Here is a 13,758-nt window from a genome sequence, read left to right on the forward strand (position 1 = left end):
TTATTTTATTTTATTTTATATGCATTGATGGTTTGTCCATGGGTGTTAGATTCCCTGGAACTGGTGTTACAGATAGTTGTGAGCTGACATGTGGATGCTAGGAATTGAACCCAGGTCCTCTGGAAGGACAACCAGTGCTCTTAACCACTAAGCCATCTCTCCAGCCCCTACTTTGCTATTCTTTTATGTTTTGATTTGTTTAATTTTATGGACATGGGTGATCTGTCTGCTTGTATGTGTATGCACAGTATGCATGCAGTGTCTGCAGAGGCCAGACGAAAATGGTGGATCCTCTGAGACTGTAGTTACAGATGATTGTGAGCTGCCATGTGGGTTCTGGAAATCAAATCTGGGTCTGGATGAGAAGTGGGTAGCCCCGCCAGAGACCCAGTTGTTAGTTTCAAATGAAAGAACAGCCGGCGCCATTAACGATCTCTAATCCTTTCGTGTGTTTTAATACTTGAGAGTTTTAATTTAGTATAACAAACATATCAACAGATAAAAGCAAACCAAAATACTTCTTCTGGTTGTCCCCAACACACAACAGGCTTATAGTAATGTTGAATTGATGAGTGACTAATTTGGAAGAAACCAAGTTGAGAGACTGGACGTCGCTACTAAACAGCTCTTGTGTGTGCCATGGCAGATTGAACTCACTAGTTCTCCACCGGAATCGTTGTTTCTGTTCAGTAGCAGCAGCAGTGTTAGCTGTTTCCACATGCTACCACAAAGCAGCTCTGAGCTTTATCTGCAATAAAACTGGAAATTATTTCCTAGGATAAAAATCCTTCATCTTGATTTATAGAATTTGCAAACTTTAGCCAGGCTGTGGTGGCACATGCTTTTAATTCCAGCACTCAGGAGGAAGAGGCAGGTGGATCTCAGAGTTTGAGGCCAGGTCAGCTTTGTCCACAAAGCAAGTTCCAGAACAGCCAGGACTACACAAAGAAACTCTGTCTCAAAAAAGCAAACAAACAAAAAAAGCAGACATTATCCTTGCAATGATATCATGTAAATTTTAAAACTACCTTAATTTTATATAAACATTCAGAAGATTGCCACTTTCAACAGTTTGTCTTGGTGCAGATTTTCTTTTCAACATTCACAACATTTAGGTTTGTAACCTCAGGAACTACCAATGAATTATTGAGCCAAAATTGGGGAGCCTGGGGTCCCCCATGACCTTAAGGTTTTCTTGACTTTTGTAGCTTTCTATTTCTTCCTACTAAAAAATAGGGCATAGAGCTAGAATATTTCTAATTGAAATGAGTCTATTTTAAGCAAATATAATTACTAAAAATGTTAACTCTCATGCTTTAAATAGACTCTAGTGCCCTAAGAATCAAGTGCTATTCTATTGAATATTGTAACCTTTGAAAAATACTGAGATGCACCCCTGTAAAGTAGAAGAGAAAAAAAAATACAACAGATTTTTAATTTTCCCTATAGCATTTATCAATCATTTGTCCTGATTTTTTTAATCTCTTCAATTTCTTTTGGTTTCAGTTTTTTCCCCAGTAGGATAATACAGAAAATTTTCTGCCTGAAGATAGAATAGTTGTTCTCTTGAGATCACATTTAATTTTAAGAGCTATAAATCTATAAATTAAAATGTCCTCTGAGACATAAAAATATTCTCTGGTAGACCTGTGACTGCACAACCAAGAGCTCTGTACTCCCCATCACTGATCTTGGGTGTGGGTGTAGTTGTTGTCATTCCCACCATTCCCACTTAAGAAGAGTTGCCCACATTTAGTGTATCTTCAACTTTTTCCTACCTAGTAACAGTCTATTTTTATTTAAATTCTTCTTTTCTATCCCCCAGAGTTCTGCCTTTACAATGTGTCACCATCGAGGATGTGTACATGAGAATCCAAAGTGGTTGCAGTCTATACTCAGAAACAGTTTATGAAGGGACTGTCAAAATATAATGCAGCAATTTCAATAAAACCTTAAAATGTTATGGAAGGAATTTAGCAGGATTAATTTAGGTGTCCTGGGGAGTTAAGAAGGCTTCTCAGAGAAAGCAGTTCTGGAGGGGAGGGAGTTCCTGGGTCGGTAATTAGAACTGTGCATTCTAGATAGAATGAATCTATTTGGAATAGAAATATCTATTTGGAATATCTATTTGGAATGAAGAAGCTATTCCAAAGGATCAGAACTGTGAGGTGGCTTGAGTATTTAGCACCAGTCGTTTTTAGGTAGCTGAAGGTATCTGAGGCAGAGGTTAAGAGGTTAAGGTGAGATAAAACTAGAGAAGTAGGCCAGATCCAGATACTTAGTCTTTAGATGCCCCATGGAGAAACTTGGGATTTCTTTTTGTCTTTAGAAAATGGGAAATATCGGTGGATTTTTAGTAGTGGGAAAATTTGTGATCAAATTTGTAGATCTTGAGCAAGTTCTATGACCTCAGTGCCTCTGCACAGTGGATAATCACATTTCCAAAGTTCTCTTGAGGACTGAATAGCAGGATGCATATGACGTGTAGAACTCTGCATAGTGACTATCAGCTAATAGGCCTGCAGAGCTGTGTGGCTTCTCGTCCACCCCACCAGAGCCTATCTCTCTGCCTCACTTATTCATCACTAGACGTCAAGTTCAAAAATACTGTGATTATAATGTGCATATTCTTGCTTTTTTATCTCTTAGTAGTGTTAAACATTTTTTTGTAGTTACGACTTTTTTTGTTGTTGTTTTGTTTTTCAAGACAAGGTTTCTCTGTTTAACAGTCCTGGTCATTCTAGAACTCGCACTGTAGACCAGTCTGGCCTCCAACTCACAGGGGTCTGCCTGCCTCTGCCTCCCAAATGCTGAGATTAAAGGCATGTACAACCACCGCCCAGCTATTGGCTATTTATATACAGTCTTTGGAGAAATTTTTGTTAAGATCCTTTGCCCATTATTTTAAAACTTCATACATAAACATTGTATCTATATCTCTACCACTCTACCTTCTGCCCAATTTATGTCTCTTTTAATTATTTTTACATGTATATATGTATGTGTGTGTACATACATCTGTATATATAATCTGAGTCTACTTACTGTTGCTTATACATTATACATGCATACATTCTTGGCTAACAACTAGATATTGAACATCCTGTGTACTAACCCATTCCTGGAGGAGGTTGATTTACATCTCAGAAATGCATAGCTTCTCATCTAAGTATGGGGACATGTGGCATTTCCCCTGCCTATGTTGGCATGTCAGCTAGTAGTGTCATCGTTCTGGTCTTATTTGGACAATAATATTGTTGTATTTGTTTCTTTTGGTTTGGGTTGGGTTGGGTTTTTTATTTTGTTTTGTTTTGTTTGTTTGTTTGTTTGTTTGTTTGTTTGTTTGAAACAGGATTTTTCTGTGTAACTGTCCTGGATCTAGCTCTGTAGACCAAACTCACAGAGATCCACCTGCCTCTGCCTCCTGAGTGCTGAGATTAAAGGCACACACCCCACCGTCAGCTCATTGTATTTAATATTTATCTTTATAACAACAGACAAATAGAACTCTCACCTCTCATCAACTGGTAGAGACTATTAGAGAGACCTACAACTAGACAAAATGCAAAGAAGGGATTGTATGGTACCCAATCCCAACTGATACATCTGCAGTGCAACCCTATACCCAAGGCTCAGACAAAATTGCAGAAGAGGGGCCAGAAGGATTGGAATTGCCCAGGATGCATCTTGCTAGATAGTGACCTGTAGGCATGGCAGGGAAATGTACCTTTGCCCCTTTTGAAATTTTTTCGTAGTAAGAATTTTTTGGGGAGGGAGGGGCTGGAGAGACGGCTCAGTGGTTAAAAACATTTATTCTTACAGAGGACCTGGGTTCTATTTCCAATACCCACATGGTGGTTTGCAACTATCTGTAACTCCAGTTCCAGGGTATCCAGTGCCCCCTTCTGAACTTCATGGACATACATCATGCACATGGTGTATATAGATCTGTGCAAACTAAATGCCCTGACATAAAATATATAAATCTAATTAAAGTTTTGGGTTAATTTTGTGTGTGGATATGGGTCATGTATATGTGAAGGTCAAAGGGGAGCTTTGTGGAATCCATTCTTTCCTTCTATGCTTTACATGGGACTTGGGGATGGAATTCAGATGGCCAGAGTTGCACAGCAAATACCTTTACTGCTGGTTCATCTCATCCACTCAAGAGAACTTCTTATGCACTCTGGATATCAGACCCTTATCAGGACTGATGTTGGAGGAAATGCTGCTTGTTGGTTCCCAGATGCCCAGCTAGCTTAGACCCAAAATAATCACACAGAAACTATATTAATTAAATCACTGCTTGGCCCATTAGCTCTAGCTTCTTATTGGCTAACTCTTACATATTAATTTAACCCATTTCTATTAATCTGTGTATTGCCACGTGGCAGTGGCTTAACAGCTAAAGTTCCCAGCATCTATCTCCAGTGACTCCATGGCTTCTCTCTGACTCTGCCCTTCTTTCTCCCAGCATACAGCCTAGCTTTCCCTGCCTAGTTTTGTTCTTCCCTGCCATAGGCTCAAAGCAGTTCTTTATTCATTAACCAATAAAAGCAACGTATAGATAGAAGGACCTCCAATACCAGACTGAGACTGTTGTTTTCTAAGAACAGAAAATGAGTGTCTCCCATTCCTGTAATTATAAAATTACACTTACTTTCAGCCATCCCTGACTTTGTATCTAGCCTCCTCCTTTTCTTCAAGAGGTACAAAAAGATAGGCTGTTCTGCAGGAAACCATGGAGTTGGCCTGACCTAGCTGCCTTGAGAGGCATTTCTCATAGGTTTTTCAGGTTAGAGCCCATGGCTTCTGGGGCACTGTACCCTCTGGTTCCTGAGAGATTGAGGCACTCCCTCAGACAGTGAAGCTTCACACCACTTAGTGTTCCTCTATATGTTCCCTTAGTGATCAAGGAAACATAGAAGTTTGACAGGACATTAATCTTATGTACCCTGTATAGCTTTCAAACTTCATTGTGTCCTCACAACTACAACTGTATTGATCCTGACATTTGCCATTATATTCTCTTGTTGATAAAGGTACAAAAAGTCTGATTGCTCTCAATAAGATTGCCATAGCTTAAGTTTTGTGACTTCTCCAACTGGCCTGGTGTCATTCATCATGGCCATATCAGATGACCTTGCCCCAGCAAGTAAGCACAGACACAGTGTTTTATACAAATTACAGACCCCCACTTAAAACTGTATTGGCAAGAAGTATATTCATCCATATGGCCATGATCTAGGACTTTGTGACTCCTGCAAAAAATCTGAAGTGGTTGAACCAGGACTAGATTGATTGTCTTACACCATTTGGTATGATCTCACCCAAAAAGTATATTAACCAGACTGGCCTATGGTTGCCATCGGGAAAAAATGGAGGTCATGCCAATTAAGGATGAATCCTAAATTTTCTAAGTAAATATCTGTTACCATATACCCTTGGTTATGTAGAAAGTAACTAAAAGAAAAAGATTTCTTTCTTGGGTAAAGATGAGGAAAATGTGAGACAGGGTTTCATTGCTTTCGTTGGTTAATCAATAAAGAAACCACTTGGCCTGATAGGGCAGAACTTAGGTAGGCAGAGAAGATAGAACTGAATTCTGGGAGGAAGAAAGCAGAATCAGAGAGCTGCCCTGGAGCTGCCAGGTTAGACATGCTGAATCTTTTCTGGTAAGCCACAACCTCATGGTGATATACAGATAAACAGAAATGGGTTAAATTAAGATGTGAGAATTAGTCAATAAGAAGTTAGAGATAATGGGCCAGGCAGTGTTTAAATGAATGCAGTTTCTATGTGATTATTTGGGGTGTAAGCTAACTGGGCAGCCGGGACAAACAAAGGACCCGCTCTCCTCATGCAACAGGGCGTTGTTTTATTTTTGGTGTTATATGGCTCTGGTTGTCCTGGAACTTACTATGTAAATCAGGTTGGCCTAGAACACACAGAATTCCAATTGTCTAAATTCAACTTTTGGAGTTGATGTTTGAGGAAGCCTTTTCAGTGTTCAGCAATCCCAGATGTCTGTAGACAATAGGGAACATGGAGATTGCATCCAATATTTTTGACTCCTGGCTCATTGTTCAGTGGTTTTAGCATTGAAAGGTATACTGTTGGCTGACTTCAAATTGTCTGAAAGGCTAAAACCATGACAAGATTACTTTCAAGATTTACAGGAGTGTGGTACAGCTTAGTTGACCTGATGAGAATGACAACTATAGTCATCTGAGAAAGATTCACAGTCACAGGACACCATCATAGCTCCAAGAGAAAATCAAAACTCCACAATAAATCAAATCTGCCAGAAGTGAGCAGGGAAATGTCCCAGGCAGAATATTCTCCTTCATTACAAGATAACTGTGTCAATTTTTGGCAAGAGCCACACAGAAATTAGTCTTGTTGATGAATTTATCGCAGTAGTGGAGCACTTGCTTAACACTGAAAGCAGCAACAAAGGAGTGGAGTCCTCTTCTGCGTCCAGTCTTTAGTGGAGGATATATTGCTTTGTCCAACTCATGGAAACAGAGGTTGCAATGGGCTCCATAAGCAGCTTCAGTATGAGCCCTTGTAGATGGTCAGAGGTAGCCACCTACAAGCCAGGAAGAAGGGCCTCAAGAATTTATCTTCCTAAGAGTGAAAGTAAATCTGAGATGGTTTAGTTTTAATTTTGTTGCTCTTAGCATACCATTGGTTTACACAGAGTTTGTCAAAGTCACTTTAAAATTGGAAAATAAATTATATAACTGAAAACCAAATGCATACTAAAACTGTACAAAATATAGAGTTAGAGGAATACTATCTACACTATAGCCCTATAACTGATATTTTAATCAAGTGACAGACTATTAAAATATTTTCTTAAGTAAAATTCGTAAGACTTTGAGTTGAATTAAACAAACTAAAAGTGGTTCAATACAAACATTTAACTATGAAGTAGGAAAGGAACTTTTACTATTCAGATGTGGAATGCAGCAAGTAATGCTCATTTTTCTTTCAATGTAGTTGTAATTTTTAGCCAAATAAATTGCATAATACTTTATATTTCGTGTTTTATGGTCTAAAACTGGAAGGGGAAACTGCATGTAGGTTCTATAAAATAATAAGCTTTCCTTTGCCACCTCCAAGTCCTGTAACCAGGAATATTAAAGATTTTCAGAGGCACCAAGTCTTTGAACATAGCAGGTTTTATGACAGAAACCCATCCCAAAGGAGTATTATTTTGATAATACAATTTAAATTTCCCTATTCATTCTTATGCATATATATTTGTGGTCATTACATAAAATATTGAATAATTTGAAAACTTACTTTTTATTTTGTATTCAGTATGGAGATTTATTCCCAGAGTGGGGCTTTTCTGATGCAAAATTGGAATGCTTGTGTAGTCACAACAGCTGTCCCCACACCATGTGGTATCTTCCATTACTTTACTGCAGCCATGAATTTTTGGCCCAGTGTTTCAGTAATATTGGACACACATGGTTTTAAGTGGCAAAGCAGTATGCTTGTGCATTCATTTGACTTTCACAGCTACAGTTGGCTCTGTATTAGAACAGGGAGAATACATTCCCACCACGGCCACCCTCATGACTGCTGGAGTAGCTGGATCACAGTGGGCTCTGTTCCTTCTAAAGACACCACTAACTACTGCTGAGGAATTACTCATTCACCAAAGTGCCTTGCAGCTGTAGAAGAGGGAATAATGAGTAGCTCAAAGGCCACACTCAGATTTCAGCCCACGAGTTATTATTATTACCCATCTTTTAAAAATAATCGTAAAAATCATGGCCATGAAATAACTAAAACTAAAAAGAAGTTTGCTGAGGCAGTCAGTGATTTTTTTTTTCAGATTTTCAGTACAGGTATTTGATTTAAATAAACTGTTGCCTTCCCAGGGAAACAATAGTGCTAAACTCATTAACAAGAAATGAAAATCTGATTGGTTTTTAATGTCAACCATTGATATAGGTAAGTTTTCAGAAAACCAATCCATTAAAAATATAAGTTTTTTGCAGATTTCTGTTAAAACTAATGTAGACATCAGGTGATTTGCTGTGCTCTGAAGTACACTTCACTAGTTTGATTTTGGTCTGAGTCCTGTTTCAGTGAGGATCTTAATGTTCTTCATGACTTGATTCTGCACTTCCAGCTTATATTTAAATTCTCCTCAAGCTTTTGCATTTTGTATACTTATTAGAGCTTTGGATTTTAATAATGAGAATAGTATTATTTTTGAAAATCTAATTTGTTCCTCTAAATGATATCTAAATAACTCATTTTTCCTTAAATAAGGCAAAAAGAAAGGAAAAGAAGAAAAACCCTGCCGTGTAATTTTTAGCTTAAGTGATACAGAGAGTTAAATTTCTGATCTTCATTAAATATCAAAGAAATTCTAGCCAGACCCAGTGTAGACTACCTTTTTATCTAAGTGAGTTTATGCATGTATTGTAGGGGCTGCACTGATGAATATGTTCGAGGCTCTCAGCCTTTAGTGGATACAAAATAGAATGATTGATAAAATCCTCCCCACTATTGGCTATTATTTACTGACTCTTAAGTGGCAGGTTGTATTTATGCCAATTTATCTGCTTCAGGGAACATTCTTGATAGCAGAACAAAGTGAATAAAAGTAGTTTGCTTTGCAAATGAATGCAAATAGGAAAGGCTTTCGGAAAGCCCTTTAACAGGGGCAGTGCACTTTGATTATGAGTGAAGCTGCCATTTGGACATGGTGAAAAGAGCATGCTTGAGCCATTGATTGGGGAAGACAGTAAAAAGTCAGGAAGGGCCCAGTTAGGCTTGCAGTGAGGCAGGCGGATGTCAGTGTGGTTAGAGCACAGTGGGAGAATGACAGGGAGGATTAGTGTCAGGGAGAGGCTTTGCTGGAGCTATGGAGATAGTCCCTGGGGTCACTCACCTCTAACTGTTGTTCTGTGCTGATGGTTCTGTAATGCAAACCGCCTGATGTATGCCTGTTCATTATCGGAAATGGTGATTAGAAAAGGTATTTGTTTCTAAGATTTTTCTCCCACTACCCCCCCCACACTTCTCTTTCTTTTTAATTAAAGGAAAATGAGGTGGGCTTCCTTCATCTCTCATTGTTTAATGCCAGAGTGGCTGCTGCCTCTGCTTATGCTAGAATATAGTTGTCACATTATGTTTTTTTCTTATTCAACAGTGATTTATGTTTCTTTACTCAGTTTTAGGCTTTGACCATTGGTAGTCATTAGTAGTGAAACTCAGGAATATGTTGCTGCTAGAATCTTTGTGCAGTTTCATGATCTTTGTAATCTTTCACTGTTCCAACTGTTAAAAGCTTTACATGGACCGGATGGCTCGCATTTTTGTGTAAGGTTTGACTTGTTCTCAAGTTTTTCAGAATGCTAGCATTTGGCAAATTCAACATTTCTAAAATTGAATGCTGCTATTGTTACATAGAATGAGCAAGAAATATATTCTTGCACCGTTCTGATTCTCGATGCTTTTATCTATTCAGATTTTCATGTATATGTCTAAGAGCTGTTTTGTTTTCTTTTATAGTATTTTTACTGCAAAATTTTGCTAGCCATATTATGTGAATTGTATGAGCAGTACTCCATTTTGTGGCAAGAGTTTCTTAAAGGCTTTGATAATGGTTTTTAACTTTAATGTAAAATTGGTCTTTTAAGTATCTCCAAAACTTGGTTTTGCATTATGCAGTACTTCCATTTTCTTATATGCATATAAAAATCTTACAAAGACTGCTGAGACTCCATTCTGCCAATAAAGATGCTGCCTCAGCCTTTGACTAAACTTAAATACATGTTTAGTACTATTGGTCATTGCAGAAAGGGTTCTGCCAATAATTGTTTCACAGGCTTGTTAATGTTTTAGTACGCATTTCTCCAATTTTTTTCCTTTAATGTCTTACAGGCACCTGAATGGACAGAAGAGGACCTAAACCAACTGACAAGAAGTATGGTTAAGTTCCCAGGAGGGACCCCGGGTCGATGGGAAAAAATTGCCCACGAATTGGGTCGATCTGTGACAGATGTGAGTTCACTGAGATGTGCCTTGTATGGGGAGTGACAAACCAGAATAAGCCAACTATGCAGGGGGCAGACTTAGATGGGTCATGGGTTATCTCTGGAGTGAACTATTAATGAAGTGAGCAAGAAGCAGATGTGTGTCCATCCCCTGCTCCACAGTATAACAGCTGTGTGAAGAGTTGTAGTATTCAGAGACTTAAACTACTGAAACCTAAGCATAGAAAACAACATTAGGTTCTGTGTTTGTTTTGACCCTTTAATCGTGGCAAAAACAGTTTTCAAACTGATCAGAATTAGAGAGGTGATATTTCAGTCTTAACACTGAAATACAGATTGCTGGTGTATTTAGACAGGTGGTTTGGGTTAATGAACTAAGCACTAGTCTTTATGCAGATGGAATGTTTCTGATCATTCATTTTGGCGTATATGTGTGAATGACCAAACCCAACACCTAGAAGACAAAGTACTGAACCGGGGGGACCTTTTGACATAGCAAGTTAGATGTTTTCATTCAGCGAATCTACAATAGAGCACCTAACATGTGCCAGGTCTTCAAGCATCTAATTAGAAGTAAGAAAGGAACTCTCCTGTCTCAGTTATCAAACTGATATTTGTGTAAAGCATAGTAAATACCCTTTACTAAATTTCTTTTAAGGTTAAAAGTTCTCTAGAGTTGCTAAAAACAAAGATTTAAAATTTCCTCTTTAATTCTCTTAGCATGCCTTTACGTCTTTTTTACAATGAGCACAGTAGTAAAACAGAACAACCAAAACAATGAGATTTGTTATAATTGCTATAACTTATTATCCAGAGTAAACTTCTTTTTTTATTTAGAAACAAACATAACAAACATATGTATTTGAAAAGTACTGTCAATTTTTTTTGTATTCCTCTTTTCCTTTTGGTTAGCATTTGCACTGAGAATTTTATGTTAAATATATATATATTTATATATGTGTGTATATATAAGTGTGATCATGGGACAAAAGCTATTATCTAGTAACAGATCATTTCTGTGATTAGCTCTTGGAGAACCATAGGAATTCCTTTTCTTCTAAAAGCTCTGCTGGAATATGGATTTCATCTTCTCATTTTAAGGTATTTTGTAAGGAGTGTTATAACTAACCACATTAAAAACATTCCAAGGTTACTGATATTTTAAGCATTATATCTTTTAAATTGCTAAAATAATTTTTAAGCATTCTAAAAATACTGTTTTAAAGAACCCCATACTTTTAATTTGATTGTATAAAGAAAAACAGTATGCTAATTAGTATCTTCTTAAGAGGCAAAGAATGACAGCGCAGGCCTTTAATCCAGTCCTCTGGAGACAGAGGCAGGTGGATCTCTGTGAGTTCCAGGACAGCCAGGGCTGTTACACAGAGTTATCCTGTCTCAATAAACAAAAGCAAGCAAACAAATGTAGTAAAGAATGAAGGCTGAAAACTGCTAGAATTTTCCAGAGTGTCACCAGCAGAGCCTCGCAGCATTAATTCTATGCTTAGTTTACAGGAGTAGTCTTACTGCAGAGGCATTGTTTTTAACTTTTGCAAATTTATATTGTGTGCTTTACTGATTTTTTTTTTCCCGTTTTCTCCTGGGGAGGCTGATTTTATGTCTGCAGTACTTTTTTGTATGAGGTGGTTAACTGTGACTTTTTGAGTATGTGTTTGTACACACTGCATGGTGTATTCTGTTTTCACAAAATCAAAATTACCTTACAAATAGTTAATAGAACTAAACTTCCATCGCCTCCCACAATGCCATTGTAACTTTTCTCCTGTGTCACTACTTAATTTACCACACTGTGTCATCATCTCTACAGCTTCACTGTGCATTTCACTAAGCACAGAGAGAAAGAGACATTATCTTTTTTAAAAAATGTGGGTATAGAAACTTAATAATTATGGAAGTCTGCCCTTTAGCATATGCTTGTCCCCAGCTAGCTCGATTAACTCAAATCAACTTGTTTCTATTCATCTATGTTCTGTCACGTGACTCAATTACCTTTGCTCTGTACTGTATCTCTGACTTCTTCAGTCTCCAGGCATCCCTCACATAATCCATGACTAGATTTCTTCTCTTTCTCTCTCTCCCTAGAAATCCTACCTATCTCTTCTGCATAGCCACTGAAGCTCTTTATTAAGTCAGTCATAACAATACATCTTCTACACAGTGTAAACAAATATTCCATAACATTTTCCGCTTTTTGTCTAAAAAAGAAAAGGTTAATGGTAACACAGGAAAAAACTATACAATAAGAACAATGATTAGGTAAGAATTACATTTACAATTTTCAGTCCATTTGTAGTTGTCAGCTTTAGAGAAAGTACTGTATTATCTATCCTATCTTAGTGAGTCCAAACTTTTATACCGAAAATACTTTTTGTTATAACTTGTATTTTCATCCTAAAAATATCTTTTTAGATAAACAACTTATACTTTTACATTTCTCAACCTTATAAACTTTATATCTCTTATATGAATTTCTTTTTTGAACTTGATAACAAGGAAAACTGTAACTATAACTGTCTAGTCTTCAGTCTTGTCAAAGACCCTGGAAGGATATAATATTACCTGAGTAAACTGGAAGGGCAAACAACTTTCAAAACTATAGAAATGATAGCGATAGCTGGCTACTTAGACTGAGGTTCCTCTACAATGCTGGGGCATCCATCTTTGGCCTACAGGCCTAGAATATCTGACAGACTTCTGTGAAGCAGGAATTTTGAAGGACTGTCCTATCTTATCTTAGCAAAGTTTGGCACTCACCTTCTTTTGTGTCCTACTCATTCAATTTGGACAGCATACTGTGAGCAGTCAAGGCAAGAGTAGTTTCTTTCCCAGTGGCTAACTTTGTCACAATAAAAGCAAACTCCATATGGAGATTCTTCAGTGCCCATCATTCTTTTTTGGAAGTTAATTGGTGCTGCCAGGAGCAGATATGTCTTGCTGTCATGAAAAGCCTTGGGTTATTAAAGCCTCTAAATGCCATATTATATAGATCCCTCAAGTGTTTGAAGACCACCTATCTATCTAAAATATATTTCTGTTTAACCTTGAAAATAAACCTAACATCACTACAAGTTTGATTATTGTAGATGACTAACTACTAACCTGTATTTCTTAGTTATACATTAAATTTTTAAATGAACTATATAGGAACAATACCTTAAACCAGAGTAGAAACATATTTACAGTATAACAAAAATAACCTTAAATTTGTATCAATATACAAAAATTTATACCAATGTAAAGTGTCTGAGATTAATAGTTGCTTTTTAGTTTAAGGAGATCAATGATGTACCCTTTATTCTGTCCTTTCCATATCCCCCTTTTCCCTTTCAGAAAGAGAGCCTTGAATCCCAACTCCCTTGCTTACTTTCTTCCCTCATCATGACCAGCAACAATTTGCAGCCAACCCCCCTAAATGATGACAAAAACCACCAACCCCATCTCTTGGGAACGTGGGTGTCATGTTTTCTAAGCTGCTTCCTGTTGTCTGAAGGCAATGACATCTTTAGGGTACCCTGAGAAAACTGGGGAAAAAAGCAAGTCCTGGGAAAGCTGACTGCAAAATTTGTTGTCAGTCTGGTGGTTGAAAAGTATAGAGGTCATCTGAAGAACTGGACAGAACAGTGAGGCTGGGCCATCTCAGCAGCTTTGAAGTTCTAGATGTGGAGTTTTGGGGAAACTGCAACAGATCTAAGAGGCTAGATTACTTGGG

General features: G+C 37.6%; 1 protein-coding gene across 1 annotated transcript in view; it reads left to right on the forward strand.

The window, feature by feature from the left end:
* Dnajc1 (DnaJ heat shock protein family (Hsp40) member C1) overlaps window positions 1–13,758 on the forward strand; it is a 181,062-nt gene that overhangs the window by 141,065 nt on the left and 26,239 nt on the right. The window contains exon 9 of the mRNA XM_048460701.3: window positions 9,916–10,035. Within this exon, the coding sequence (XP_048316658.1) occupies window positions 9,916–10,035 (120 nt within the window). The remainder of the gene's footprint in view (window positions 1–9,915; window positions 10,036–13,758) is intronic.

The sequence above is a fragment of the Myodes glareolus genome, chromosome 14, assembly GCF_982192425.1.
Source record: "Myodes glareolus chromosome 14, mMyoGla1.1, whole genome shotgun sequence".
Lineage (NCBI taxonomy): Eukaryota > Metazoa > Chordata > Mammalia > Rodentia > Cricetidae > Myodes > Myodes glareolus.